Below are 26207 nucleotides of genomic sequence, written 5' to 3' on the forward strand. Positions count from 1 at the left end.
TTTTTAATCATTTTAATCAGTCAATCTTTAATCGTTACATTGAAGACCTGTTGGTGATCTTCCGCTGTTGTTTTTTTCTATGGTCGGGTTGTTGTCTCTTTGACACATTCCCCATTTCCATTCTCAATTTTAATTTTGTTTTTTTTTCTTTTTTAACATGAAATCAATAACAAAAGTACAAAATACTGAGGATTCATTTATTTTTGTCGGTATCTTTTTTCATGGATTGAGGAAAACTTGCATTTTAATCCCAACTTAAAATTCCTATTTATATAATGTTTGGACATTTGAATTTGTGGTTCACATGTAGTTATGAAACCTACAAAATTGGTATCCTACAAATAATAATGAATCCACACAAATGGAGAAATTCTAGACAAGTACATTAATGTATTTTTGCAAAAAGGATGTCATTCATAAAGCCTTCATAAGTCACAGGCATAATAATAAAAGTTTTAAAAAACACAAATTTACAGAATGATAGGAGAAAGAACAAATAAGTAAAAAAAAAAAATAGATGGAGAAAGATAAAGGCACATTCAATTTGATATGATCACATGTATGATGATAAAAACACACTTATAAACATGTCCAATGTACCTTGTTCAACAGAAGCCTCTGCTAGTTTCCAGGCAGTCACTTGTACTCGTCCAAACACCTGAACTCCTGTGAGGTGTGGTTTCAGGCCGTCATTTATCACTCTATAAATAGCAGGACACAACCTTGACAGAGCAAGGTCACCAATGTCCGGAGTGTCAGCAGAACTCCCCAGTCGAAGCTGAAATAAAAGTGTATTTACATTACAGTTGAATGAAAGATATTAGATTTCTTATTTGCTAAGTATCATTATTGGACCTTGTAATCATGACATATGTTCTAACAGGGCCTTAAGTTCTGTCACTTAGGAGATAACTGTATTGTATTTTAAGCTCCGACGGCATCAATTGGGGATTTGATGGTCGCAAATTAAGTTTACTGGCGACACGTTAGCGGAGACAGTAAACGGGTATTTGCGGCCATCAAATCCCAAATTGATGCCGTCGGAGCTTAAAATACAATATTGTTATCTCCATTCTAATGAAACTGACAGAAAACAACGTTTAAACATGTATTTTAAATCTGTCATATGCCGTCTGCGCTTGCGCGTACGTCCCATAACATCAATTGTCAATTGATGCCATGTAAGAAAGTGACATTATCCAATCAAAATGAACGTTACAAACGTTGTTGCATTAGAATTAGGCATAATGTTAGCTTTCACAATGGACCAAGAGAATTATAAGTACAAGAAGAAAGACACTGCCATTGCAAAATAGTAGTCATATAGTTTGTTCTTATGTTATACTGTGTTACACCACTATCCCAGGTGAGAGGAAGATTGGTGTCTTCAAAAGAGTTGGTCCCTGACACATTCTATATGTGCCTGTCTAAGTCAGGAGCCTGTAAGTCAGTGGTTATTGTATATTGCTGTGTAACATACCAGTATTTGTTTTGTGTTCATTATTTTGTACATAAATTAAGTTTTCTTCCTTGAATTGTTTTACATTTGTCATTTCTGTGCATTTTGTAGCTGACTATGCAGTATGGATTTGCTCATTGTTGAAGTCTGCACTGTGACCCATAGTTGTTACTTTCTGAGTTATTTGGTCTCTTTTTGAGAAAGTTGTCTCATTGGTTATCATACTACATCTTCTTATCATGCTTATTACAATAGTCAAGATAGTTTTTTCAGAAAACAAAAGATTGAACAATTGTATAACTTTTTTTTATATTGAGATCAGTTAATACAAATACCATGTAAATCTTAGATTACATATCAATACAATGTACAATAAATATATTGAAAGAATTTAGAAAACAAAATTCCAGCCTATGTAAAATATACCTGTATTAAAAAAAAACTTGGAAGAAAATTGAATTCTTATGTCATATCAAATTTGTTTGAAACATAAACACATGCTGGTGTAAGTAAACACTTGTACGACTTAGAACTGATTAAATCACATATTTCAATTATCTTTGTAAAATATCTTAAAATATAATTTTGATAACAGAAAACTATTTTTGGAACTTAATAAAGACAAGCAAGAAAACAATTACTGTAAACCAACTTATTTTCGAGGATACTTTATTTCACGTTTTACCCCTTCTTGACCACTTCGCGGCTATTTAATTTCGCGATTTTCTGATTTACTCGATAAAGTTTAATAGGAAAAGATCCAGGGTTTACACATTTGCGATTTATATTAGCGTCATTTTTCTACTTGAAAGTCGCGAAAATAAATCGCTCTTGAAAATATGTTGGTTTACAGTACTTTGTTAATAGATATATAAGAAGAGTGCCAACATGGCCAATAAGACATCCAAGTCACAATTTATAAAAGTAAACCATATTATATGTCAAAGTATGGTCTTCAACATGGATTCAACATATGATTATGTGATAGAACTTTTATTGTGTGAAATAAAAACCAACCAAAACAAATATTTAGTGAAACATATTATGCAATAGCTTTGTCCTCACTAGCAGAGAAATTCAATAATGATCTATTTATAGAACAGGAGACACCAGATCAATAAGACAGTAGATGTTTGAGTGGAATGCCAACACATCTTGAAGGTATTAGATCTACAGTATGTAGGAGTGTTTTATATCTCCTCTCTAGAAAACATGTCTGTAGAAAATCATCTTATATAATGATGGTTCTAAATAGAAATATCTCCTCTCAAGAAAACATGTCTGTAGAAAATCAGGGTTCTAAATTGAAATTGAAAATGAAATGGAAGCCAGAAATTCTATGCATTTTTTTCTAGTTTTAGATATTTTCAAGGTTCTTTTAAATTTTCTTCCAAAACAAAGCCACGAAGTTGAATGCTGAATTGACACATCTACAAAGATGTCTTTGAAAACTTTTATCTTGTCTTTGGTATACCAGTCCCAATATTAAAACCTTTTTTTATTTATTATAGCAGCTTTTGAGAGCAAGATTTTAGGTAGAATGAAATTGAAAGAGAATAATAAAAAGCATTAAATTTTCTAATTTTACCTCTTTTTCAAAGTTTCTAAATTTTTTCCAGGAAAAAAAAGGAACAAATTGCATGACAATTTACTACTTCTACAATAAATTTTTCACTGAGGACCATGATTTTTTTCTGTTGTGTCTTTTAGTCAAAATCCTCATCTAAATTCTTTACCATCATTTGTAACCTTATTTCTTAACTGTACTCAAATGTTGACATTGAGTTTTCTATATAAGTATTTTCATGTCATATTTATCATGTTTATTTTCATTTGGATAAGCAGCAGTAAGATAATCAGGTGTTGAAACGATCTCTGAAAGCTAAATGATGCTCTTAATAGATTATCTTTTCAATAATCAGGAAAATCAAAAGTTAATATACTGAGTCATCTAACTGAACATTCTGGCATCCTTTAATTTTCTCATCTAATGTAAGCCAAGGTACAAACCAAAGTAAAATGTAATGTTAACTCATATCAATGGGCAATATTTTAATCATTACTTAAATTATTCTTTCACCTATTTCTATTTTCTTAGTATTAAAAATACATTTTCTGTTTCTTTTATTTTTGTTTAGAACATAAGCATCAGAGTTACTCTTTCACATTTAATTCATTTCAACACAACAGAGATGTCAATTTACCTCCCAATAACGAACAAATGAAGACCCCAATTAACCCCAAATAAACTTACAAACAGCAACCCCAATAAACTTACAGTTTGTCCCATATGCAACACATGGCACTAACTGGAGTTGTAAGTTGTAAGTAATAAACTGACAAACAGAGACCCCAATTTACCTCCAAATAAACTAACAAAAGCCACAGACCCCAATTTTCCCCAAATAAAAACCAACAGAAATCCTAATTTTCCCCAAATAAAAACCTTCAGAAACCCTAATTTTCCCCCTAATAAACTGACTGACAAACGGAGCCCCCAATTTTCCCCCAATAAATTGACATTGATTTTATATCATTCTACATGTCCCTACTGATTATATAATAACCAACACTTTTATTTCATTTGAAATGTCAGTTATAATTGGTATAAATGGAAAATATATTCCAGTCCTACAAAAAGCAATAAAAGTTACATCAATCTTTATCTAAAGAGGGGGGGGGGATCAACATTGCTGCAAGTTTTCTTTATCTAAAATCGATTTTACATATATCCCTATTAGTCAATCAATTTTTACCAAATTAAGTTAAGAGGGGGGGGGGGGGGGGGTAGGGGTCAGTGAAAAAACTATGTGAATTAAGTTTTTTATCCTTCATTGAACTTTTGATGTCGTCCCTTAACCAACCCTTGCAAGAAAACATTGAGGGGTATATATTATTGATTGATTGTTGGTGTATAACATTATTTTTAGCACATTTTGGATATATGATAGCCATTAGTTTTAATTAGTGAAGGAAACCTACCTAATTGATTTGTTAATTTGTTCTCATCTAAAATAGGAATGAAATATTTGCCACTGAAAGTTCAGTTAGATTGATTTGATTCTGATTTTCTATGTTTTAATTCTACTTTCAAGCACTGCTTTTGGACCATTTCGTGGCAGGCCATTTTTCATTGTTGGGGGAAGCCAGATTGCACAGAGAAAACCATGACCTTCAATAGGAAAACTGAACATCCTAGTCAATCAAGATTTCAGTTGAGTGCACCTGCAAGAGTGGGGTTTGAAATTCACAACCTCAGAAGTTCATCAAGATATAATCAATTAATGACATAAACATCATATTCCTGCTACCCTTGCACTTATGACAGAATTGATGAATCAAAACATACAAAATGTAAGGCTAGAAAATCTTTACATCAGAAATCTCTCTAACCAGTTAAATGGCAATAAGACCTATCATTTCCTATTGATTAACTATAAACTTGGCTGTTATGGAAGCATATTCTCACCATTTTGTAGTTTTTACCAATATCTGATTTTGTAGTCTGTTTAATACAATCATAACTGTATTTCCTGTTGTACTTTGTGCAGGAAAATATTTTTGTCAAATTGTGCAATTGGGTGACCATGCAAAGCAGTGTCCTCCCTAGGGCCTTTTTGAATTACAGTAATTTGTTTGAAAATGATCAATCTAAGGTGCTATCTGAAACTAATTTAATTTTATATTGCTTATAAATGTTATGGGTGTAACACTAGCCCTAACCCTAAAACCTAATCCTAACCTTAGACATTCCCTAACCTAACCATTACTATGAATGAACCCTATCTCTAAAGTATAGGGACCCTAAAAGGAAAAGTAGACCTCATCCCTTAGAACATCTACTGCTAACAATGCTAATATTAAATCTGCCATGACTAATCTCTCTGATAGTGAGTCATGACTTTCATCTACTCAGCCAATTCAATCACAAGTAAATATTACCTTTAATCAGAACATCTGAAGGACAATATTATATTCTTGCATGACTATTGACTGATTAAATGCATATGGACAATTGTATATTAGGGCTGACAAACCAAAAAATATGCTTCATATTTCTAGTGATGACAAAAAAATATTATTATTATGGAGCTCAGGGGTGGACCCAATCCTTTTTAAAAGGGGGTTTCAACTATATGTCCCCATTAAAATGCAATAATTGTAAAAAAAAAAAAACAGAAAAGAGGAGGTTCTAACCCTGGACCACCCTCTTCTCCCTCTGGATCCGCCACTGGAGCTATAGACATACGAAGATGTGGTATGAGTGCCAATGGGACAACTCTCAATCCAAGTCACAATATGTAAAAGTAAACCATTATATTATAGATCAAAGTAGTATACAATGTTTATAAATTTCTATATTACATGATATAATGCTGAGATCCACTCATTTTATTTGAGATCATTATATAAGAATGCAGCTATTTTAAGTATAACATCATTTGGGCATTGGCTTTTACATTTACTTCATTTACCCCCTACCCTCAATTTTTTTCTATTACAACCTGGATAAATGATGAACACAGTTTTGATAGTACCATTAAATCCATTTATGTATAAATAAAACATGTAATAATTCAATAAATTTAATATCAAGTGTCAGAATTCATTAACTACAATATTATTTTTGTATTTCATTGAATCAACATTGATTTTTCTCCAGTTAACTAAGCAGTAATTTTGTAAAGAAATCGTTGATATTACGTAACACGTCTATTTACATCAGGCCACTAAGGAATAGGCACATCTGTACAACAAGTATGGATCAATTTCTGTAGACTGAAATGTTTCCAATCTTCTAAATGTTACAATTGTGTGTTGGAAATTGTCAAAAGGAATTTGAAACAAGACGAATAAACTTCCGTCTTCCCTAGTTTATCATTATTTTTGTATGTCCTGTGATAAACTAAAACAAAATCTAAATCAAGGAATCTGTACATTGAACTATATATCATGACAAATCCCTCGGACAAAGTGTACCGTAGATGGATTTTGCTATTGTTAGGTCTTTTTTGGTAATAGCTCATCACATTTCAATATACATTCTTGGCTTTTTAAATATTCAGCTTTGAGTCTTCCTGTCAGATGAAGGTAAATCCAGGGCTGCGGAAGTATGAAATTGCTGTTTTCGTTTTTTAATAGAGATCTTAGGTAATGAGAAGTGACCTTAAATGCTTAATATTATGATTATAAAACTTACCTTGTCAAAAGGATTTTTGGCCGAAGCGAAATGTTCGACTAGGGATTCAGCAGCACTGCTAATGTCTGACAATAAAACTGAAAAAATAAATTTATAACTCATAATAAAATAAAGGGAGACAGTTGACAAAATGGTTAATATATAACATCATAAAGAGACATAATTCAAGAAAGGTATAAGTGACACCACCCACATTCATCAGAGTTTATGGTTAAATCTTCACTTATTGTGTATAATTTTCTTAACACCATATTTGTGGTGTGGATTAACTGATAAGGCACCTACCATCCTACAGCATTATTAAATTGAAGCTAGTAGACATTTGATTAGTATAAATATAGATTCGACCACTGCATCAAGTGTAATACGAAGTTATCCACTATAGAGACAGTTATATTATCAAATTTAAAACGTGAGGCTTGCCTGAGCGCTTTAAATATTTAAAATTTAACTGCCAAGAGTGGATAAATATCGTATTACACGAGACTTGGTGGTGGAATCTGTTTCTCTAATGATTTTCTAACATTATACAGGCAAACTTATTCCTTCTTTTGGAATGATCTGCAAAACGATCTGTTCTTTCTATGTGACGTCATCAAGCATGGTCACCTTTTTTCATGCTTTCACAATACACCTAATCATACACCTAATCGATATTTTTTCCATTCTGGATAAGTTCTAAAATTACACAATTTTTTCATCCAGTTCAAGCTATCTGGGACCCTGTTTAAACAATTCACCATGCATGATACTTTTTAATGAGACCTGTTTAAACTACCGTAAATACTTCAAACAAAATATTTTTTTACTTCAATCTTAATTTCGAAAAAAGTGGATCATACTATATCATAGTTTCTTGATGATCACTTTCTAAAGTTTTTTCTCCCTCAGCACACTACTGATGACCTCCAGTTTTCGGCCTGTGACCTAAACAGGAAGTCGTATAAATGACTAGTTTTTCCCGGAATGGAATAAATAGCAATAAGGTGTATAGGAATTTCATGGGAAAGCAAGAAAATTGGACATCATAATCAGATTTTAACCAATGAAGTACTGAGATCAAACTAACCACACATTGATAAAACTTTTGTTTATACAATGGGTGCAGAAAGGGATAAATTAACGAAGAATTAGAGAAAGATAAATAACAGTTTAAGAGCTTTTTAACGTACTGGTATTGCCAATATATTAAATACTATATTCATCATTTTTGATTTCATCTGTACTACTGAATATTATTTCAAAGAAAACCACAAAGTTTGACTGATATGAATATATATTCTTCTAACAATGACTTATAAATATATCAAAATCTGTTTTTATAAATTAAAGTTCATAAATTAAGAGAAAACAAACCTTTTTTTGTATCTTTATCTGTCTTCTCCACTTGATCATTTGTAGGAGTAGCCTCCCCTGTTGGAGAAACCTGGAATTCTGCAGGAGGAGCCTCATCTGAGTCTGAACTTGATTTCTCTGTAAGAGAATGCAAATTTTTAAAGCCCACTGTCTGACTATGTTCATCAATAATAAATGTATACCAATATTAAAATTTTAATGTATCAATTAATGTGAAATAAACAAATTGTTCATGTGGTAAGTATATTTTTAATTCTACATATATATATTGTATGTGTAGTACATTTATCAGTTTGTCCTACATTAAATGTTAGTCTTGAATGATTTTTAATTTTAGTTTCTTGTGTACAATGTATCATAATTTGGAGTTCAGTATGACGTCCATTATCATTGAACTAGTATACATATTTTATTATGGCCCAGCTGAACAGCTGAAGGACGTCTCCGGGTGCTGGAGTTTCTCACTACATTGGTACCCATTGGTGGATTTCGGCTGTTGTCTGCTCTATGGTCGGGTTGTTGACGCTTTGACACAATCCCCATGTCCTTTCTCAATTTTACAATATTATACCAGTACATAAACTGATCTAATCAAAGTTACATCTTCCCACTTATAGCACTTACTCCTCAATATCCTTTAGTTTTTTATATATTGCATGTGATTGATCAATATAGTTCAATGTAGTTCTAGCAAGGATGTTTCACATTTTAAATATCAATATAAACATTATAAATGTACATTAAAAGTTATATAATTTTTAGTCTTATAAATTGTTGTGACATTCAGCTGCAGCCTTGTAATATTTTCATATATATCAATAAAATTATCAAATTAATCATGTAAATCATGTTAATCACCCAATTAGATGTATTTATTTACGTAAAGCACAGCAGTGATGTAACTGATAAAATAATTGTCAGGATGTCATAGATAAGCATACTCCCACATGCAATGAATAACTTTGGAAAACAGAAAGTCTGAAGTTAGATATGATTGAAAACACCCTTCACTTTACAACTCCTCATGGTCAGGCTGCTCATTATCATTCCTACCAGGCTCAACAAACTTAAACTTGACAATAAACACAAAATAATCTTATAAGGAACTATTTCTTAGAAGATCTTAATGTCCAAATTAATGATTCCCAATTGAAAACCTAACCTGGATCTGGGTCAGTTGAATGAATGTAAATTATGATTCAAAAACTTACCAGTTTCAGTTACTTGTGGATTCTTTATTGAGTTAATTTCCTCATCAGAAGATTTCACTTCCTGTTTCTCTGATGACACGACTTGCTCTTGTTCTGATGACATCACTTCCTGTTCACTGCCACCACTGTTTTGTTGTCGTTTTGGTGTCATGTGTGGACTTATTGCATGGAATGACACTTCTGATGCAAAACTGACACTCTTTCTTTTACCATTTAATTCCTTCTCACAAGAATCAGTTTCTGCATCTTTTAATTTTTCTTCCACTTTCTTTGGACGCATTTTTACAACAGTTTTCTCTTTGTCGTCTGCTTGTTTTTCTTCAAGATAGAAAACAACTGGTTCAGCTTCATCTTCATTGTTCTTACAGACAAAATATTCACCAGTTTCGTCCTGAAGAAGTATTATTTCTTCACATGCATAGGAGTGTCTATTCTTTTTACGATCTTCCTTTGTTTGTTCATCTTGTATGCCAAGGTCAAAATGATCTGATAATGACCTTGTACGTAAAAACTGTCTTTTACGAAGACAAGATTTCAGTGGTTTCTTATCAAAATTTGGGAAGAAACTGCCACTACCAGATGAGCCAGATTCACTGGATAACTGAATGTGGTAATCAAATTTACGTCTGCGAACAACAACTTCCTCATCCTCCCAATGACCTTGTTCTCGACCTTTACAACAATTCACACAATATGCATTTCCATAGAGATAGTCATTTTCATGGTGACATAAGTCTCTTTCTGGAGATGAGACAGGTGTTTGTTCCTCTTGTAAAGAATAGAGATGTTCCAAATGTAACGAACTGTTAGAAGAAGAATGACTTGTATTGCTATTTGTTCCCGGACTTTTTACAGTTTTTGTTTTATTTTTTGTTTCAATGTTTCCAGGATGTATTTCATTAGCATAACGATTAACTTTTTTATCAGTTGGTTTTGATGATTTCCATTGCTGCCGTTGTCGTTCTGGATTTTGATGTAAACTGGTATTGCCACTATCACTTAAGTTCTGACTCAAGTTGTCTCCCTTACATGTATTCTCCACATGAGGAGGGTAAAAAATCAATCTTTCAATGTCAGTTGTTGGACTACTATTGTGCATACATCTGTCACTGTATCCAGGGTCAATCCCTGATGATGTTGAACTTGTGAACCCGCTACTACTAGTCTCAGATTCCTGACAATTGCGAATCAAATTAGAATTGTGGGATCTAGCTGGTGCTGAATGTGACCTATGACCTTTGCCTCTAGTTTTTGAATTACTTCGGCAAGAATGAGATAAGTTATCAAAAGAGTTCTTAGTACTGAGACTTTTCGTCACCTTGTTGCTATTATTGACAACAGCTGGAATAAACACAGGAACTGGCATTGCTATTGGTAACGGATCAAACAGAGACATTAATGAACCATCATCCTGTTTTTCTTCAAGATGTTTTAAGTTTATAAAACTCAAGTCTGGTAGAGATTTGTGTGAATAAAACAATGATTTAGAACCCATTCCTGCAACAGGTATTTGTTTTCTATTCGTAGAATCAGCACTTTTAGATCTAGGAATTGGTCCATGTTTTGTTTTAACAAATTCTTGCTGTGGCAAAAGTTTATCAATTTCTTTAAAATCATGAGAAATAAGTTTAAGTAAGTCACTTTTATCCAAAGATTTTCCATCCTCATAATTCATGTTATTCATTGGTCTAGATGGTGCCAATATTTTATCTTTTTTGACATGTTTAACATGTGCCTCCTGTATCATAGGTTTTCCCTCCAATGTGGGTGTCGTCTGCTGACCGTAATCCTTCATATTGTCATCCAACTCATGAACATTTGTTTGAATGGAACAATCTTTTGCACAAGGTGGAAACTGAGTACCAAAGTTTTTAGTTCCACACCATAGCGTTACGGTTGTTGGAGACACTGCTGTATCTTTACTTTGCGTTAAACTTTCCGTCTGACAACTCTTGTGAGATTTATTTTCTAACTTGTCTTTATCTAGCCAATCGAGGATTCTTTTGTTTGTATAATATCCCAGCTTTCCTTCCTTGCTCACATGAACCTGATGACTTCCTGTCAACGTGTTATCAGAACCAGCACCACAGAACACACATATATGTGAGCTGTTCCCTAACTTCTGTTCTTTACAGATCACATTATGGAACAGAATTTGTTCAATATTTGCCATACATTCCGGAGAGACTGGATTAGACTGGTTCCTAACTCTCTGGTATAAATCCAACAGGTATGCAGAATGTCGCTTACAATGAAAACTTTCAGCAATTTTCTGAACATCATGTCCATGGCAACTTAATGATGATCCAGAACCCCAAGTACGTAAACATATATCAGGCATACTCCTGCTCCGTGATGGATCTAAGATATTGTCTAGTTTACCTAACTTTTTCAAACTTTTAACTTGCTTCCATGAGGTAACAGTCTTATTCTTTGACCTTGACCTTGTAGGAGAACTATGGTCATCTCCACAGGAATTATTTAGATGACAAGCAAAACAAATTTTCTGACCTATTCTGAATTGTCTCCCCTTTGATGGCGATAACCTTCTAAATGTTCTCTTGGTAGGGGAGGTAACTGGTTCACTACAAGGTTTCTCATCAGAATATTCACTAGATCCAGACAACTCACTCGTTTGCTCTTGTAGTGCTGTCAGAGTTTGGAATTTAGCAAGTCTACTTCCAACAGCTGGCTTTTTATGGTATGCATTGCCTGCCATACATATGTGAAAGCTTTCTGATGACTCGTCACCAACGTCTTCATTTGAACAAACATTTATATGATTCTGACTGTAACTGTTCTGACCTTGACTTGAGCAGTTTGAGTTCATTGAGTTACTTTGCTCAGAATATGACTCTGTGTGACCTTGTGAACCATCAAATGACAAAAAGTATTCTTCTTTTCGTGGAAAGCAGTCTAAATTTAAATTGCCATCACTAGAAGTCTGACTTCCATTTATATCTTGATTGATTTTCTCTTTGCCAGCTTTGTCCAGACTATCGGTTGAGTCTTCCTGCGATGCCATATGAACATCACCAGACAATGGTGGAGTGAACAGCGGATTGTCACTAAATTCTAACATATCACTGGAGCACATCATTTCCCGTTCACTAGTTGACACGTCCATATGAGAATGATGACTCACCGATATTTCTGATTCCTCTGGACAAAACAGTTCATGTCCATCTTGATTCACTATTCCCGACGATTTCACATTTTTAAAGCTCAAATAACTTCCTGTCACCATGTTAGGAAATTCAACTTCGTCTGAAGTATCGGGACATGTACAATTTGGCGGTGAAGATTCACGTAAGTTTGTGTCAAATTGCACTGTGAAATCTTCATCATAGAAGTAGTCATTATTAAATCCCTCTTCTTGTGAAGCTCCACCTGGTGGTAAACTTGTACTACTATTATCACAATCATTAGAATCTGTTTTTCGTAGAATTTTTTTATCACTATGATTTGGCGATGTTTTTGAACTGAATGAAAAATTGTCCAAACCACTATTTTCATCCAATTTTCCTGTAGTCGTATGATCAGGACTATTTTGTAAATTTTTCATTATGACTTCATTATCCTGAGAATCACATGACAAACACTTTTTCGTAGGAGAACCCTCTTTCCAATTTGCAACGTTATTTTTATTAGCCTCCTGTTTGATTGAGGACCATGTCCGTGTTGGACTCCCACCAGAGGAAGACGATGATGTAGAACTACTATGTCCAGAATTAGAATTAGATTTCATTTCCATGTTTTCCACACTAGTTTTTTTTACGCTTGCCCAAGTTTTTAGTCCACTAGCGTGTGATTCGCCTGATGATGAACAATCACTGCTCCCGCTCGAGGACCCTTTCTTTTCCTTTTTAGGTGACATTTGTTGCCAAGTGACAGGATTGGACACAAATTTCAACTCTGGCTTGTTAAGAATCTTATTGGTTATTTGTTTTGTATTGTCCACTTGAGCCTGTTCGTTTTCAGCATCACTTTTCTGTTCATTGGTCACTTGATTATCACAGATCTTTTCTTCCATGTTTGTTAAATTAAATTTGATTGGCTGGTTAATATTTCCTGTTATCACATGGGTTCCACCTGCCCAGGCTTTGCCAACCAATCCCTGAAAAAGAGAAGAAACTAGGTCAAATACAAACAACGATACTTGATGTTACCTGGCTGCTTGTACACGTAGTTTAAATTATCATGTTGTATGTGAAAATTTGCTATGTTTACTGACAGAATTTTGTTGTGTCTACATATTATGATAAATGCATAACCATATAATAATTAATTGATTATTAAGAAGTCGTTTGCCAAACATCAAGTGGCAAATATTCATGCATGTTCAGGAGGAAAACAGATTAGCAGCTAGTGGATACAATAATAATTGTATAGGTTTTGCAAGGTAGGGTCTATCATTGTCTATCAGGAATAATTAGGACTGGACATTTTGACTGCCACTGGAAGGTACTGAGGGTAAAACTATTTGAACTGGAAAGAAAATTTACCTACCAACTACTGCCCATTAACTAATGGAAATATATTTATTCAGTTTAAATTTCCACTCATAAGATATATCATTCCTGATCATCTGATAACCATATTCATACTTCATTCATGCTGCTAGTTCAAATACATTAATGATAAAACTGAAGGCTTCAAATATTTATCATGATAATAATTACCAGTAACTACCTCCATAGTTTTTGTTCATCCAGTTCAAATATTTGTGATAATTATAATAAGATAAACATTTCCCCCCATTAATTATTTCACAAAATAACACCCCCCTTTGATTACCCCTAACTATACAATTACGACACCCCCTAATTGTACCCCAATTACATACGTGATGATGATACAGTATGAACCATGGTGAGTAGTTATATAAGACAATAATTAAACATCATAATGCTTTTATAATCACATGTTACCATCTGCAGCAGTATTTGAAACACAGCCAACAATTCTTATTAAATCAAGATGTACAGTGCATGTATGAATCTTAAGTTTTCATGTAAATTACTTGTTCAATATTTTTTTTCTCTCTGTGCTTTAACTATCATCATGATCATGACTATATTTTAAATAAATAATGTCAGTTCAGTCATTTTTACGTTGTTTTTATTGCAAAAAAAATGACAGGATTGTTTTTCGCAAAAAGTATAGTCTCACATTTTAATTTTAAAAACTTGATATAAATGCAACTATTCCGAAAATTTACAATAATTTGTCTCTCTGTGAGTTTTGTCAATTGTTCATAACTGCAATAAATCAAATGTTTCTCTGGGATCTTTTTTTTTTAACTGTGGAACCTAGATCTGTGACTCAAAACTGATGATATCTTCGCTAGACAAGGGTTAAGATCAATTTCTCCCTTCTCCACCAAAGGGTGAAGATCCATTCCCCTCCTCTCCACCCAAGGGTTAAGATCTATTCCCCTCCTTTCCACCCAAGGGTTAAGATTAATTCTCCAGGAGGGGAATCTGATGACCGACACATTCAGTAATCATATTTTTAGTGTCATTTCTTTCTGTATCTAAAATTTGTGTACCTTATTTGCGAAAAATTCAAAATGTACAATTAATCAAAGACCATAAAGTCAATTTGTTATATCCTCTGTTTCATCTTTCCGTATAGCCACTTCTGTTTCTTTTTAAACCTTAACTAATGATCCTCATGGAGTTTTTAATTGTATGATTACTTGGCCTCATTTTTTAGTTTTTTGTGATTATTTGACTACCAGACCATTAAGAGTATTTGGTTATTTGATAAGCTTGTTTAAAAAATGATTAATGATTATGTAAATATATGTGCCAAAAAAATTGTGAATATGTGATTACTTGGACACCCCCATCTTCAATAATATCCCAAAATTATCTCCCCTTGGCCAACTTCTAACTCACCTTGAAATCAAAGAATTTCATTTCCACAAAAATTCTCTGACGTCAGCAATTATAAACAAATAATATAATACTTCAAAAGTTTATAGTCAACATTTTATAGGATGTCTATTAATGGCTGCAAAAGACAGTCGATAAACCATCTAGGCTGACATATATAGGCACATTGATTTTTTTACAGTTTCCTTCAGATATATCGAATTAGAGACTTTTCTGTGGGAAAATTCTTCCATCACATTTACCTACACAAAATTCGCCAAATATAGAACATATAATGTTGTCTAGAAATTCTGTTTTTTCTGATCTGAATACTTTTCACAACTTTGATCTTTCTACATGTCTACATCGTTTTAAGTTACATGTATGTAAAACAGATATAAACTTGATAAATATATACAAATCTTCATGTAACTCCACTTTGTTTTCAATATTCACATCAAACTGAAAACAGTTTATGACATAATATATTGTATTTTTCTGGAGGAAGTACAACAATATATCCTGGATTCTTATGAGTCAACCCATTTTTAAAATTCCTTTTGAACCAATATAGAATATTTTTAAACAATCAATCTTTAACACAATTTCAAATGTAAATATTTCCAGCAGGTTTAAACACTGCAGTGTAAACTTAAGAATTAAACAAATATAACGAATCTTAATTGAAGCGCTAGTTTTATCTACTGTAATATACAGTATGGGAATATTCATAAGGTCTGACTAATTACCAGCAATGTAGATTGGGAAAGAGCCAACCACAGTTTATCAGGACGAGCCAATGTAATCCTGGTTAATGACATTCTGTTCGGAATACTAGGGAATCAAGGGAATGAAATAAGTTGAATGGACGTAAATTCTAGAATCAAATTTACAGTAAATTCTGGATTCAAATTTACAGTAAATTCTGGAATCAAATTTGTAGTAAGAACCAGTAACTTATAAGTAAAGGTCAAATTGTCTGCAAAGATATATATGATAGATTTATTGATATTTTGTCTGGAGGTAGAAAATGTCTGTTAAAACTGACCGCTGGCTACTATGATAAGGATATTGTAAGTGCTTTTCTGAAACAGAATAATTCCAATCTAAATATTTTAAGAATATTTTTCACATTTCAGATTGGACTCAAAAAACTGTTTCTTATTTAAAACAGACATTATAGAAAGAGCAAGGGCAGTATACAATGCTAAAGATCTACAGGCTTTTAACTATGAATAAAAAGAAACCTTAACTTATTGAACCTTATAGTAATTAGGCATTGGTTTTCCCGTTTGAATGGTTTTACATGTCTAGTAATTTTGTGGCCCTTTTATACATGTTATAGCTTGTTGTTTGGTGTGAGCCAAGGCTCCTTGTTGAAGGCCGTACATTGACCTATAATGCTTTATTTTTATAAATTGTTATAATAATTTGGATGGAGAGTTGTCTCATTGGCACTCATACCACATCTTCCTATATCTATTTGGAGTTTGTATGTCAGTAACTGCTAGTAGTCTTTTTTTTATTTTATGTATCATTGTCATTTTGTTAAGTTTCTTTTGTTATCTGTTCTGACATTGGCCGCGGATGCTTTTGAACTAAGTTTCACCAAGCATACTCATGGTATTGTTGTGTGTTTGTTTTTTCTACATTAGATAAAGGTATAGGGGAAGGGTTAAGATCTCAAAAAACATGTTTAACCCAGCCACATTTTTGAGCCTGTCCCAAAGTTAGGAGCCTCTGGCATTTGTTAGTCTTGTATGATTTTTAATTTTCGTTTCTTAAGTATATTTTTGGAGTTTTATATGACGTCCATTATCACTGAACTACAATATATTTTTTGTTAAGGGGCCAGCTGAAGCACTCCTCTGGGTTCTGGAGTTCTTGCTGCATTGAAGACACATTGATGGCCTTCAGCTGTTGTCTGTTCTTTTGTCAGGTTGTTGTCTCTTTGACACATTCACCGTTTCTATTCTCAATATTAGTATCACATACCCCATACCCCCACTTTGTCACTGGTCAAACAAAATATCACCAGAATTCTAAAGCTTAAACTGAAAGTCTTTATATAACTCATCAACTCACACAAAGGTCAACTTTATATTGAACTTAAAAAAGAAATTGTGTCCATAATGCACTGCTACAGAGGGGCATAAAAATAAATCATAAATTCCTGTCTTATATTTCATGCATTTTCAGGGCATTTAGAACAAATTGAAAATGAGTACATAAGTTAAGTCCTGTAATTCAATTCAATTCTTTATTAAGAGACCGTCTGGAATGAAGGTCAGAGAAACTATATGGATCGCCATGGAAAAATTAGGGTACAGGTAAAGTGGACCAAGACAGAAATAAGGCCCTACAACAGGCATAAAAAATTGTAATTCATTGGGGGATCCAGGGGGAAGGGGTGTTTCAGGGATAGGAACTCCCCTTTTTTGTGGCCAATCAATGTATTTGAATGGTGACATATAGTTGACATATATTTCAACTGCCTGGTAATGTAGTTTTTCCTCTAAATGATGGAATGATTTTTTACAAATTTTAACATTTTTCCTTACTTTAAGAAAATCAGTGTGATATGTTTTACCAGCAGTTGAAACCTAACTAGTATAATGCCAATAACTGTATAAGACTTTATATAGTCATAATATTGTAAGTTAAGAAGATATCTCACCATATGGCATGACTTAATTATTCAAGGTTGTCTTACTAAAGTCAAGGTCATCATTTACTTTTTAATCTAGATTATTTAGAACCTCTTTACATCCAAAGACTGAATCCTGTAGTACAATACTAAAAGTTGAGTGAATTCAGATGCCTTAAAATTTCCACAACTTGAGGAACCAAATGTTTAGTGGTAGACTTCAAAGAGCACTGGAAGTCAGTGCTTATAATGAGTTGTTTCCATTTATACATTAAATTTACAAATTAAACATGTGGGAGTTTTGAAATCAATAATTGATTAATTGATGTAAAGAATATCTTTTTCAGAAAGTATACTATAGATATTAAAGTTAGGCTATATACATGTACACCAATTGCAATAAACAAATTTGATAAAATACAAATTAAATCAGACAACCATAATAATCAAAGAAGTTTACAAGATTTAAATAGATAATTAAAATAAATTGAAACTAAATGTAATGTAAATATAAACATCAGAGCAGACTCACTTAAATTGTGAAAACCTAATTTGCATAAAAAGTATTATTTCTACCTTAAATGTAGAATTGTAAATCCAAGCATCTAACATGCAGACATAATCAATGTACTGGTCTGATGGGGAATACCAGGAACCAGTCTTATCAATAATATCACAATAAGTGCTAACCATATCTAATACTATATACTATTAACATGGTCCAGTGAGAGAGATATCAAAACTGGTCTAAATTTAGACTTCATTAACCATTTTGGAACAATATGATAAGTGTAAAAATATCATTCAATTTATCTGATTCAGCAAAATTGTAGATGTTAGATATCTAAAAATACAGTAACTTAATCAATACATGCACTAGATTACATAGAATTATATAATTACAGGTCAGATGATACTCATTATAAAGGCCATATGGTTAAGTGGGAAACCCAGAAAACATTGGGTCACAGTGGCAGATCCAGAAAATTTCATAAGTGGGGGCCCATTGATCACTGCCTAAGAGGAGACCCTCTCTGGTCACGCTTCAGTGATTCCCTATATAATCAACCATTTTTTTTCCAGATAAGGGGGTCTAGGTCCCCTGGGCCTCCCCTAAATCTGCCACTATTCTACATCTATTCTCATTTCTCTCCACAACAAACTTCAAAATTACTTCATTCATACCACTACCTTTAAACTTATTTTATAGTAATTGAGACTCTAGACTTAAAATAATAAATTGTGCTTCTGCTAAATGACCAAACCTACCCTCCTCAACTTTTCATTTGATTTTTCTTATGTGCCTGTTTTGTATTTTTTTGCTTGCTATATTTCCATGTATTACATGTATTACATGAATGCTTTGAACAGAGAAGATTACTTTTAATAGCTTACTGTGAAAATATTATCCATTATCACTAAGCTAGTACACATTTTTTTATAGGGGCAAGCTGAAGCATGCCTCTGGGTGAGAGATTTTTCACCCTGTGTTGAAGACCAATTGTGGCCTCCGCCTGTTTCTTCTTGAGGAAAGAAAGAAGGAATTATCAACAGGGAGATAACTCTGATAATTTACAAAGAAATGACACTGCAATGTACATTTTATCTCCTCTGTTTTGAGGAAAGAAAACAAAATGAATGACCAATATTTTGCAATTGATTTTAGAAAATAGCACTATATATGAACTACATATAATATAAGGACATGTGGTATGACTGCCAATAAAACAAGTATCCACCAGAGCCCAAATGACACAGATGTTAGCAACTAAACGGTGATGTATAATGTACGTAAAAATATTGTTAAGTTTAGGTTATACAATCATATTCCTCCAACATGACCTAAGGTAAGTATAAATCTACTTAAGAAGAATAAAAATTCTGTATTTTTTTTTTTATTGTGGGGACAATTTGACTGTCTAACAGAAATAAATACCATTTGGAGAATGTCAAATGACCTGTGAGACCTGGATGGCCAAGTGGTATAAGAAATTTTACTACAGCAATCACTAGCCAGTCAACACTGAGGTTGTGAGTTCAAATACTGCACATGCAGGTTCACTTGATTTCAATCTTAATTGACTAAGATTGTCAGTTTTCCTAATGAAGGTCAGTTGTTTGCTCTGGCCACTCCTGCTCCTTCCTCCACCAATAAAAACAGAACCCCATGAAAAATCCCCAAAAGAGGTGCTAAAAAGTGGCGTTTAAACACCAACAATCAATTGATCAAATGACCTGTTAAATTTAGATTGTTGAAAAAAAATGTGTCATGAATGTTCAATAAGAAGACCTTTATAATAACCAAATCAGTTTAGTTTAAACATATTTATTTATAGTGGATTGGGAAACAAGTTTTGCAACTTATATTAATCCCTTTCCACTTTGCGGGTAAATCAGTGAGGCTCAAGTAAAATGTTGAATGGTCAAATTAAAGCTGCATATTTCCTTGACCAAATGACCAGTTAAAATCTTAGACAGTGTGATGATTATCATTTTATTGATCTACCTAACTTTCCCCTTCAGGCCTCCATTCCTTGGCTCCAGAATTCTCTCCATCAATATGTGTATGGTACTACAGCATTATTGATCCCACTAAGTTGGAATATTGGAAAACTTGCCGAGTTTTAGTCAGGTCACTTGAATGTTTTATTGATTGTGTATAACTGTTGTGTTTATGTCTACTTATTTTGATCATGATCCTATCAATGTGTCAATATGAACAATTAGTTATTGTCTGATAATGGATCTACTAATTAATCTCAAACTTTATGGACCAGAAAATGAAATGGTCTTTTGAGCGGAATCATATGTGATGAATTTATATCAGTCATTTTTTTTTATGTATAACTGAATAAGAAAGTATTTTAACCTATTGTCAATGATTCAACCTATTAATCATTGTTAATCAGATGGGTTTATTTCAAGACAACACCTAGTTTTAATTACAATTAAATAAAATTCCAATGACCTCAGCCTTGACTGAGATCAGCATTTATGGAACTAAATTTTGTATTTTTATAAAAAAATTAATCCCAAACTGCATTTAAATGTTAACTGCAAAAATGGAAAATGTAAGACAAAATCCATATAGACATCTACCAACACCTTCTAAAGGTACAAGCTGCAGGAAGAGTATTCAGGATGGAAAGTTCAAACCTAAAGTGATGGTGATACCCCCGCCTAAATATTTCTGTTAACAGGAAGTTGTTGAGTTATGAATCTGAAAAGGCATCATATGGTATAGCTGACTTATATAAACCCTGAATTCAAATTTCAGAAATCCTAGTAAAGTAGTTCCTTAGAAAAATGTGATAAAATTTTCAACTTGGCTACCATGTGTACAACGATACCAGTGTTCGGTAAACAGGAAGTTCTTGTGAGTTGAGTGATGCATCTAAAAATGAATCACACGGTATAAATGACTTATATAAACCCGGAAATCAAATTTCAGAAAGCCTTGTATTGTAGTTCCTTAGAAAAATGTGATGAAATTTTTAACTTGGCTTTCATGTGTAAAATGATACAAGTGTTCGGTAAACAGGAAGTTGTTGTGAGTTGAGTGATGCATCTAAAAACGCATCACAAAGTATAAATAACTAATATAAACCCTGAAACCAAATTTCAGAAATGCTTCTAATGTAGTTTCTGCGAAAGATGCAACAGAAATATTCATTGGACAGAAGGCCGGACGGACAGTCTGATCATGCTGATGATGGATGGAATGACAGCTAGAAATGAAACAGTAACCACCACTTTTTTAAAGCTGGTATAAAACAACAGATTCAACCTTGATGTTCAATGACAACTAAATGAACCTAAATGTTAGATTGTTTAAGTTTGCTTCCACAACAAAATATTGCAGATACAACTAAAATGAAAAAGATGAAATTTACTTTTGTAGGTCTCAGCATTAACCCTGCATCTTCTTTTATTCATACAGAATCTTTCTTTCTCAAGGCCTAGAATAAAATATTGTTTGTTTCCCCAATCCCAACCGACCCTGCAAAAAGGGTGCTACTCATAACATTTTTTATTGTAATAACTAAGTTGAAAATTATTTTATTCATTTCAGATTTTCAGGCTTGCAGCATTGTCCAATACTATGATACTATTCAGTTTTTTTTTTAAAAATAAAATTATTTCCCTATCTATACCTACCCACAACTTGCTTGGTAGGGTCCGGATTGGGGAAACAATCAATATATTAATTAAGGCCCAACATCCCAATCATTAGAAAAACATTCTCAATTTCTGGTCATGAATTCTATTAACCCTTAGTTCAGTATTTATCTATTTATTTTCACATGGTTATATTAATAATTAATTAAATCAATTATAAATCTGACCAACTTGACCTCAAGGTTAATGGTGAGTCATTGACCATTATGAATCTTATTTCTTGTATGTACATGATGTATGGATTCCTTTATTTAGTTGTACGACATATCTTTTATTAGGCAAAGTTAGAGATCTGTACATTACCATGATTACATTCATGGGGAAGTTCCATGCAAACATACATGAGATCGAGGGAGGACTCTTGATATATAATCTACATCTTATTCATCCTAAATGATAGTTAATGACCCAATAAACTATTCACTTGGTGAAATTGAAAATTTTTGATATATTTGACACATAAAAAAGACCAATTTCACCGACAAATAATAAAAGTTTTGACCATCATAATTTTTCAAGGACCACCAGATTTTTTTTCTAGGATCACCTGGTAAAACAAAGCTTTTGAGAACCCTGATAAGTTGATATTACAAAACATATATAGAAAAGAAGATGTGGTATGATTGCTAATGAGACAACTATTCACAAAAGACCAAAATAACACAGACATTATAGTCCACAAGTTAGTATGAAAAAGAAGATGTGGTAAGATTGCCAATAAGAAACCTATCCACAAAAGACCAAAATGACACAGAAATGAACAACTATAGGTCACCATACAGCCTTCAACAATGAGCAAAGCCCATACGGCATAGTCAGCTATAAAAAGTCCCAATAAGACAATGTAAAACAATTCAAACAAGAAATCATTAGTTATATTCACCTGGTTTATTGTAGAAATGACATCAGTACATTCTCTGTTATCATTGTAATCCATTTCTGCTACCAGGAACCAGAAAAACACCTAGTAGGCCACGCCCACTTTCTGGTAGCATACCTACAAATATATTGCAAGATAGTTCAAAATAACTGTTTGTACAATAAATTATAAATATCAACATGAAATAGACATGAAATAGCAGCTTTTTTCTGTCACTTCTATCAAAATTAATGTGCACATATATATACATATACGTACAAGGATTTGAAAAAAAATTATGTTCTTTTCTGATATTGTCCTAATGAAACGAACATTCAAGAATTGGTAAACTGAATTTTGTTGGCTGATCCATGTAATAATTACCGTAACGGAAAGAAGAAGGTCGTCAGATCCTTTTGTTTAAAAGCAGACAGACAATTAGATTACATCAAAATTCTGTGCTTTAGGGAGCTACCATTTGATTTTTATGGGGGGGGGGGCTAGGATGAAATTTGAAAAAAATAGGCAGGACAGGAGTTTTGAGTAAAAAAAAAAGGCAGGATGAGCAACTTGGTAAAAAAAAAAGTCAGGATGACAATTTGTGTTAAAAAAGTCAGGATAAAAGTCAGTAAAAAAAAAGGCAGAATTGAATAGGGTAAAAAAATAAAAAGGCAGGACAGAGATTACAACTAAAAAAAAAGCAGAACCCCCCCCCCCCCCCCCCCCATAAAAATCAAATGGTAGCTCCCTTACATAAAACTGGACAATAATGAAAACAACATTTTATAAATTGAATGCCTCTGAAACGCTTTTCTTGATTTACCTTTATCAGGAATGTTTTAAGCCAACTTTTGGAAAGCCAAGGATGTAAAAGGACTGAAAGCGTTGAAAAAAACCTGTTGATCATTCATCTCAAGGCTTGTGAAATGTCTTGGTCTTATCATAAAATTTGAACCTTTACTGATAAAAGATAAGAAGTGATGCCAGTCATCAGCATGTTTATGGGAGATTAATGTACAGTAATAAATAAATGATGCAGATTATTTATAAAACTGAATAAAATTAATAATGGAAATGGGGAATGTGTCAAAGAGACAACAACCCGACCAAATAAAAAACAACAGTATATGAATGCATGTATAGTTATGTCAATTCAAGGATAAACTTTTTCATTTCAGAAAATGTTACTTCAAATTTTCAACATTTTTCAAGTCTTGTAAAACTTTGTGATTTTTGTTTTCTTCAAACATTGTTAAATGTAGTACCTTGTCATGCTGGTGTGGACAGAGTATTATTTGCAATGTTCTTTGAAACACCTTACAAAATTATTTCCTGATGTCTTACATGTCTTATGCCATATAAACTTATACTGTAAAACCAGATGCTGCACTAAACGACTGCAGAGGTTAAACCCTGAACAGTTGGGTCAATTAAGTATGGACACAACATTCAAGCTTGATACAGCTCTGAATTTGGATTGTGATTTAATAGTTGACACAGCATAGAATGAATGTGGTATAATGAACTAAAAAATAATTCACCTAAATATGGTCCAATATCCAAAATCTAAAGACAACACTGACGACGACATGATACCAATTTTATGACCAAAACTATCATTTTTTTTTTATTTTGCGGTTGTATAAATATTGGGTCATGAATTTTGAGGTACAGTAGTAATTTAGGCCAGATGAAAAAGTTTAAAAAGTAAAGAAATTCAAAATAATTCAGGTCATTTTATTGGCCCGCCAAAATGTGCATTATCCTAGATTAACTGAATAGGTATAAGTACTTGTATATAATGTATGGGTCTTTGTTCTTTATATTATTGTAAATAAATTTATATTATTATTATAGTCTTTTATGGAGCCAAAAGTAATTTCAACATAATTTGTCTCTAAAGTAGTACAATGCTTTGTAAAAAAATATCACTGAGAAACTAAAGCAGGTACAATTTTAAAAATTTTGGATTATCTTAAAGAAATGCACTACGAAACCACATGTCCCCATAAAAAAAAGAAGAATAAGTTTTCAAACTAAAAAGGGTTTCCAACTGCTGTTCACTCCCACTGGACCTGCCCCTAGACATCGTCGTCCTTCCCTTCACCAATATCACCCTGCTCTGTCGCTCGATAATTCTCGTATTTAAAAGACTTCAAAGACCAGGCATTATCAGCCACGTCACAATGTGAGAGGGGAAGTTATCAGTGATGTCACAATGCGAGAGGAGACGTTATCAAGGTTGCATTTTCATTAAGCGTAAAACTGTCTTAGGGAGAAAGGAAAGACCATTTCAAATAATGATTCATTTACTATATATATATACACCTAAACACATTGGTATTGTAAAATATCAACCGCTCGACACAATGTGAAACGTTTTAGCTCCTTCGCTGCGCTTACTCGCCAAAAAGGTTCACAATGTGGCTTGCGGGTGATATTTTACAATATCAATGTGTAGAAAACCTGATAATCTATACTTATCATGAGTATTGCAGAATGCCCATACATAACATAGCAAATAACATAAACCATTTGTAAATGTACATTGTACAATGTTGTAACATAATAAAGTAGAAATGAAATTTGTTAAGGTGTATATATATATAGTAAATGAATCATTGTTTGAAATGGTTATGGTGTATTGAAGAACTTAAATTCAAAAGTTTCTAAACAATTTCTGAAAGATTTTGATACTTTTAAATCAAAGCTGAAATTGCTGAACATTCAGCCAATAAAATAACTATGAAGAAATCATTATAAATAAATATGTATTGACAACATTGTTTTTCTATTGATTCAGACAGTTCCAAATTATAGATAAGGAAAACTAGAAAATCTTATGAAAAAATATTGAAGCTCAACCCAAATTTATGGTATTTTATATCTTAAGCATGTTAAGGAGACTCATATATAAGTTTGTTCTGAGTTCACTCATAAGATTATTTGTATAAATGAAAATGATGGATATGTTAAAAATTTTGGATTCAAAATCAACCCCATATTTTTTTTACCAGAAACACAATCAGCTTCAACTCTGTTCACATCTGTTCAACCTAGAGTGGACAAAACTAATATCCGACTTCATTTCCTCTTACCATTATTGTAGTTTAGACTACATGTTGTTAGAATCTCTTGTTAAATCATCCTTATTTCATCAAAATAACATGTTGATTTCGATTCCTGTCCGACATATTGTTTATCATTAACATAAATAATTGGAAACTGAGTGAGGATGGTGAAATCAATCAGATCGATAACCTAATCAGTTGGGGCATTTTTTTCTTAATTAATTGATGACAGTTCTGTTAATTATGTAATTGATTGGACCCTCAATTAATGGTCTATGATGCAACGTTGATAATTGTCAAATGATGCAACTTGTAGCATTTTAGCAGACAATTTTTAAGAATCTTG

At 32.7% G+C, this 26207-nt stretch overlaps 1 protein-coding gene across 2 annotated transcripts in view; it reads right to left on the reverse strand.

Moving 5' to 3' along the window:
• The window catches only part of LOC134718484 (uncharacterized), a 31152-nt gene extending 4945 nt beyond the window's left edge, over positions 1 to 26207 (reverse strand). The window contains exons 1-6 of one of the 2 annotated variants that reach the window (XM_063581044.1): positions 25889 to 26207; positions 22815 to 22928; positions 9227 to 13343; positions 8016 to 8132; positions 6660 to 6736; positions 601 to 778 (exon numbers count right to left, since the gene is read on the reverse strand). In XM_063581044.1, coding sequence (XP_063437114.1) covers positions 601 to 778; positions 6660 to 6736; positions 8016 to 8132; positions 9227 to 13343; positions 22815 to 22868 — 4543 coding nt within the window. In that variant the 5' untranslated portion in view covers positions 22869 to 22928; positions 25889 to 26207. Of the gene's footprint in view, positions 1 to 600; positions 779 to 6659; positions 6737 to 8015; positions 8133 to 9226; positions 13344 to 15129; positions 15244 to 22814; positions 22929 to 25888 lie in introns of those variants that run through there. The other variant, XM_063581045.1, reaches the window with a different exon arrangement.

Source organism: Mytilus trossulus, chromosome 5 (genome assembly GCF_036588685.1).
Source record: "Mytilus trossulus isolate FHL-02 chromosome 5, PNRI_Mtr1.1.1.hap1, whole genome shotgun sequence".
Classification (NCBI taxonomy): domain Eukaryota; kingdom Metazoa; phylum Mollusca; class Bivalvia; order Mytilida; family Mytilidae; genus Mytilus; species Mytilus trossulus.